Consider the following 6,517-nt stretch of genomic DNA (forward strand, 5'->3'; position numbering starts at 1 on the left):
CGAGCTGATTTCTTAATTAAACCTGACATTCCCTTTGCACTCCTGTTTGTCCACTCAATTTTCTTAGTAAATCTTTTAAGTGGGGTAGAAGAAAGTGTCAGTCTAGCCTGACCATGTACATTTATCCATATTTTAGGTTAGTGGCGTCTAAAAGAGTGAAGTTATGCTATATTTTAAATCAAAAGAGCAACACACAGAACCGTTGCTACAAATGATACACATTTGTTTTTGAGATGGAGCCTTGGTATATTCTCAGTTCCATGTCAGTCACCTTTCTCTTCTAACCACCTCCTTTGCCTTAAACTCCCTTATTTAACATTATTTCCACCTTGGAACAGAGTCTTTGAATTCATTATGGGGAACTGCAGTTTCCACTTTGTTTTTGAAAGTCCCCTAGTTTTGTTTTTAAGCTTAACTAGGCATTTCATTATTTTGATGACTGGTTTCTTAGCTCCAGTTAGGTGACAGCAATAGCAAGAGGAGAATTAAACAGAACCTTCAGGGACTGAGCTAGCCAGGACATGCCCAGGCTGCCTCAGATATGTGTGGAGCCTAGAAGAAGAGATCCAACGGAAGCCCACAGCCCTGTTGCCGGGAGACCTCTCCGTGCCCCTCCCTCTGCAAGCCAGGCAACCTCTGCCCATAAAGTGCCTCTACCTCATTGCCTTTTTTTAAGTTCCTCAGAGCAACACGAGGCTGGAAAGTCCAGTCCAGACATAGAATTTTTGGCCTCCTTGGAACTCTGTACTAGAATGCAGTGGCACAGGGAGAGAGTCTTGGTGCCCGGCCTGCCGTCCAACCCCCTTTTATTCCCACCAGGCTCTGGTGGCATGAAAGCTCTCACATGAGGTAGGCGGATACCCAGCTCTGTGTTCAAGCAGACCCCCTGCAAACAGCTCCCCCTTGGCCATTCCAGGAACTGGCAACATGGTCTATCCAGGAAAGACAGACCTGAAAAGGGGCTTATGTGGCCCCAAGTACTTGGGAAATATTCCAGAAGGGAGGATGTGGGCTTATCCCATGAAAGTGCTGCATCAGGACCAGGATTCCTCTTGCCTGGATCTAAAGGCAGTGCTTACTAGGCATTATCATTCTTCTCATTGCGGAGGTAGTTCCTGACCCCAAAGTGGGTATTGGAGAAAGGAGTCCAGTCAAATGTAAGTGGATTTTTTTTTTTTTGAATACTGTGGTGTATTCTGCTCGTTATAAAACTTTAGATGAGGTTAAAGAAGGGAATGAGTTTTGGGACTTCCCGGGTGGCACATTGGTTAAGAATCTGCCTGCAAATGCAGGGGATATGGGTTCGAGCCCTGGTCTGGGAAGATCCCACATGCCGCGGAGCAACTAAGTCCATGCGCCACAACTACTGAGCCTGCATTCTCGAGCCACAACTACTGAAGCCCGTGTGCCTAGAGCCCGTGCTCCACAACAAGAGAAGCCACCGCAATGAGAAGCCTGCGTACTGCAACGAAGAGTAGCCCCTGCTTGCCGCAACTAGAGAAAGCCCGTGGGCAACAAGGAAGACCCAACGCAGCCAAAAATAAATAAATAAATAAATAAATTTATTTTAAAAAAAAAAGGGGGCTTCCCTGGTGGCGCAGTGGTTGAGAATCTGCCTGCCGATGCAGGGGACACGGGTTCGAGCCCTGGTCTGGGAAGATCCCACATGCCGCGGAGCGTCTAGGCCCGTGAGCCACAGCTACTGAGCCTGCGCGTCTGGAGCCTGTGCTCCGCAACAAGAGAGGCCGCGACAGTGAGAGGCCCGCGCACCGCGATGAAGAGTGAGTGGCCCCCACTTGCCGCAACTGGAGAAAGCCCCCGCACAGAAATGAAGACCCAACACAGCCATAAATAAATAAAGTACGTTTCTTCCACAAAAAAAATTAAAAAAAAAAAAAAAAAAAAAGGGAATGAGTTTAGATGCTAGTGTTGCTACAAGTGCCTCCCTGGAGGAGACCTGAACCAGGTCTCAAATGAACATCTGGGGAACATCTGTCCACTATATTTATTAGCATTTATGATGGCCTTTTCACTTCATGACATCATCAGTCATATCATGTATTTTCTTGGACATTTTTCCTCTTTAAGTTTTTGTCTGGAAAACCACCCTGGCAGTTTTCTGCCCATCTCATTTTTGCGTGGCCCTCAAAATGGAGACAACTCCTTAAAGACCACCACTCCCACTCCTTGCCTCCACTGCGTGTGGTTAAATGGTTTCTAAAATGTTTAGATTGGACTTCCCTGGTGGCACAGTGGTTAAGAATCCGCCTGCCAATGCAGGGGACACGGGTTCGAGCCCTGGTCCAGGAAGATCCCACTTGCCGCGAAGCAACTAAGCCCGTGCGCCACAACTACTGAGCCTGCACTCTAGAGCCCGTGAGCCACAACTACTGAGCCCGTGTGCCACAACTACTGAAGCCCGCACACCTAGAGCCCACGCTCCTCAACAAGAGGAGCCACCGCAATGAGAAGCACGCACACTGCAACAAAGAGTAGCCCCTGCTCACTGCAACTAGAGAAAGCCCACGTGCAGCAACAAAGACCCAACGCAGCCAAAAATAAATAAATAAATAAATAAAAGCAAGGAGTGAAAAAATAAAATAAAATAAAATAAAATAAAGTAAAATAAAATGTTCAGACGAATTACCACATTCAAGGGCCAAGAAGGTTTCAGGAGTTTCAGAAGCGAAATGTTTGTCTGACACAAGCTGCTTTGGATTATGTTTACATGACACAGGCGTGTTCCTCCTGGCCTTCCAAGTTTGGCCCAGAATCGTCCCCTCAGTCCTTTGCTTGGTGTCATTACAAGTAACAAATCAGAGTGGGAACATTTTCATTTTCTCTGTCTATCTCCAAAATGCCATTCTGGGATGGCCTGGTGGTGACTTAGGAAATAAACCTCAAGGCTCCGTGTAGCTGTCCTGTAGGTACTTGTCTTCCCCATGGGCCAGAGAATATCCTTTGTGATGTTCATGTTTATAACTGTAGAGTTTCTTCTTTGGTTTAGGGCATGAAATGATGATCGGCTTACGCAGCTCCAGAGTTAAAGCAGAGAAGGTGGGGACACAGATTTCTTAGGTCTTCAATGAAACAGCTGAAGATCATTGTCCTGGCTTTTTGATGAAGTGGAAAGAATTTGGAATGTGAATCAGAGCAACTGGGCTTGATCCCAGAGCCCTTCTTCTGTCCTTTGTTGCACATGCACTTGCTGAAGCCCTTGGTGGTCAAGGCATCCGGGATGCCCAGGTGGGCGGCACCACATTCGGGGGGATTGTGACTTGGGGCCAGGTGTTAGCCTCCCTCAGCCTCCCTTTCCCCTTCTGTAAACAGGCAATGACGCAGACCCCTCTCAGGGAGAATGGGGAAATGTAAGAAGTGGAAACAGCACACGTGGCACTTACGTGGTCAAAATAAATCTTGCAGAGTCAGTGTCCTGGAGTCCAGCGGCTGCCTGGAGGAGCCGGGTGTGGTCCTGTTCTCGTCCTGGGCTGGGGGCCCCGCACTGGCTGTAGCTGCTGCAGAGCAAGTTCTCCGTGGCTAGCAAAGAAGCAGAACTGCCATTTCTGTAGTACAAGAAGAAGATTCTTGCAAGTTTAGCACCCTTCTACCCAACAAAGAAATGCATTATCTCTTTCTTTCTTTTTTTTTATATTTATTTATTTATTTTGCTGCGCCAGGCCTTAGGTGTGGCATGCGGGCTCTTAGTTGTGGCACGCATGCGGGATCTATTTCCCTGACCAGGAATTGAACCTGGGCCCCCTGCATTGGGAGCGTGGAGTCTTAATCACTGGACCACCAAGGAAGTCCTGCATTATCTCTTCCTTGAGTCCCTGTTAAATATTGGAAAACACATTACCGAATCTAACTTGAAAATATAATTTTTAGAAAGTGACAAACATTTTAGAAAAATGAAAATGTAAAGGGTTCTAGATGCATCGGGGGCTCAGTTATGACCTTCCCCAAGATCTCCCATCTCACCCAGAACCCATCTGCCCTCACGGAGCTGAGGGAACATTCATTTTCCTGAACTCTCATGAACAGTTTCTCTCTGGATCCAGCTCCATGTAATTGGGCAGCCAGTGTCTTGGGGACACAAAGTCAGAGGAAATTCTGAGCCAGGCCCTGTATTTGCTGGGAAGGTAGAGGGACCATTTTCCATTTTTCACTTCTTGCTCAAAGCGCGAAAATGACAGGCCTGTCTGGCCTAGTTACTGCTTTCTGTCTCTCCAGGCGCCAGCACTCAGCTTCCTCCTTATTAATGTTCTGTGATGGTCCCCTCCTGGTGCTGTGCATCCATCACACAGGCTTCTTAGAGGGCAGACACCAGCAGGGAAGGTGTTGTGGGCTCACTCTCACAAATATCATCCCTTGTATTATCAGAGCAATTACAAAATACTGCTCTTAAAAATGCAATAATAAAATACCCAACTTTGAGGACTCTCTGTATAATTTATTTGTCTGCCAACTTTCTATTTTTACGATAGAAGGTTGAGCCATGAGGGAAAATAAACCCCGGAGAAGTTTAGTTACCTTAAGTTCTTCCAGGAGATCAAGAAATTTAGACATTTTCCATCTTTTGTTTAAAAAAAATTTTTTTTTTTGCCTCTCTAATTCCATGAAAAATAAAAAGAATGAAAGAAATTGTGATTGACAGCGCAAAGATCTGGAGTTCAGGAGGCTCAGAGGAATGGGGGTGGGAGTGGAGGGGGTGTGTTTTAGGCTGAAATCAGAACCATTTAAGAAAAGAAATTGACGTGGTTGCAGAATGCAGGTTCTATAAGAACGGCTGGAAAATTTAAAAATTTCATTTCTTACAGAATTAATCCAATGCTGCACAACTGTTTGAGGATTCCTAAGAGTCCAGGTTGATGCTAGTAAAGAGCTTACCTTCTGAAAGAATGGGGTTCAATGTTCCAGTGAGGTCAGGAAAAAGAAAAATAAGAAAAACCAGGCCTGGGAAAGCTGAAGAGGCTGAGGGCAGGGGACAAAACGCTCAAGGAGTTGCTGAGCCTGAAGCCACACCAAGCCAGAGGCAATGCTCACAAAGGAAGGAGGAACTGCTGACTCCAAGTGTCTCCTCGTGGAACAGTAGTGCCCAAAAGCTTTGGCTGGTATCTCTCCAAGTGTGGCCTACCCACCATGCCTTGGTATGGTGTTTGTTAAAATGCAGATTCCTGGGCCCTGTCCTCATCTTCCTGAATTAGAACCTTTCCGAATGAGAAGGTGGAATGTGCATTTGATAACATAGCCCAGGGGCACGTTATTCTCACGTCCCTCTCCAGTGCCCTCTTACACAGTCGGACAATAAACACTAGGTCCCTGCTGTGTGTGGAGAAACATCCCGGGAGTGGTGTGCATGTGCCGCTCCAGTGCCTCACACCTCACCCGTTTCTCTTCTCACAAGCAAAAAGCAGATTCAAATTAGGCAGATGGTGCATTGCCCAGACGCGGAAGAAGGGTCAAGTCAGAAGCAGGGCGAGAGGGCAGGTTCCCACAAGAATCAGAGAACCTCGGGAGAAAATGCCAAACAGCTGTACCCAGGAGGGAGAGGAAGTAGTGGGGCAGGGGAGAGCCCCACTTCATCCCAGCGGGCCTGGGCCCTACCTGCCAAGGTGCCTAGTCCTGCTCCTCTCCGCTACTCTGCCCCCATCTCCTCCTCTTGGCTCCCCTCTCCCGGGAGAGCCTCCCATTCCCGCCCCAGCACCTGCACGAGAACCCCAAGATCAGGACGCAGCAGGCTGGCTAACTAGCAAACCAAGAAGGCTGACCGCAGGCCTGGCCTTGACCACTGACCGCCTTGTGCCTCCTCAGTTCTCTCTGCAAGAGCCGCCCTCCTCCCTCTCCCCGCTCCGCCCCCCCCCCCCTTTTACCCCCGTTCCAGTACATCTGTGGCCAAGCCCGTGCGTGGCCTTGGAGCCTGCTCTGCGGGATGCGAATCCCCGAGGAGAAAAGTTTCTGGAAAGCAAACAGAAGGCTTTTGTCGGAACCCAAGCCGGGGTGAGGCCGCAGCGGGCCTCCCAGCTCGGGGCTGCGACGCCGGGGTCCTCTGTCACAGATGAGGGGCCCTCCTTCTCCCAGGACCCCCTCCCTAGAGGTCAGCCCGCCTCTGGCTCCCGGCTCCAGACAGAGTGCGACGCCTGCGCCACCCAGTGGGCGCCGCGGAAACTGCATCCCACGACCCCGGCTCCCTCCCGCCGCTCGCGCTGGACACCGAGACAATTAAGAACAGTGCCTGGCGCCGAGTAGTGCGCGGTGTTAGGTTGCTGTCATTCCTGTGCCAGGAACGAATCCACTCTTAGCAAAAGAAGAGACCGGAATGGCAGTAATATCAACAGCGCGGACGAAGACAGTAACATTACTATTTCAGCGGCGCTTCAAGTTTTCCCCAGGGTCACGTTCTGGGCCAGCGGACTCTATCACAGCCCGTGGCAGAAGTGAGAGGTCTGCAGGACTATTACCAGTCTACGTCTTGGGGACCTTGAGGTCCATGCCTTAGAAGCATTCATTTATTCACTGA

At 49.1% G+C, this 6,517-nt stretch overlaps 1 protein-coding gene and 1 long non-coding RNA gene across 2 annotated transcripts in view; one reads left to right on the forward strand and one right to left on the reverse strand.

The window, feature by feature from the left end:
• The window catches only part of LOC309662831, a 28,322-nt gene extending 25,200 nt beyond the window's left edge, over nucleotides 1-3,122 (forward strand). Inside the window, exon 3 of the long non-coding RNA XR_014265004.1 lies at nucleotides 3,008-3,122. This is a non-coding gene — a long non-coding RNA (uncharacterized lncRNA). The remainder of the gene's footprint in view (nucleotides 1-3,007) is intronic.
• On the reverse strand, nucleotides 1,897-6,171 carry LOC309662759 (uncharacterized protein; the record flags this gene model as incomplete). The annotated part of the gene is made up of 3 exons (XM_082465950.1): nucleotides 1,897-3,113; nucleotides 3,402-3,537; nucleotides 5,871-6,171. The coding sequence occupies 3 exons, from the start codon at nucleotides 6,169-6,171 to the stop codon at nucleotides 3,083-3,085; spliced, it is 468 nt and encodes a 155-aa protein (XP_082322076.1). The 3' UTR covers nucleotides 1,897-3,082.
• Between the last annotated feature and the right edge of the window lie 346 nt (nucleotides 6,172-6,517).

The sequence above is a fragment of the Balaenoptera physalus genome (genome assembly GCF_965194825.1).
Source record: "Balaenoptera physalus genome assembly, chromosome: 1".
Lineage (NCBI taxonomy): Eukaryota > Metazoa > Chordata > Mammalia > Artiodactyla > Balaenopteridae > Balaenoptera > Balaenoptera physalus.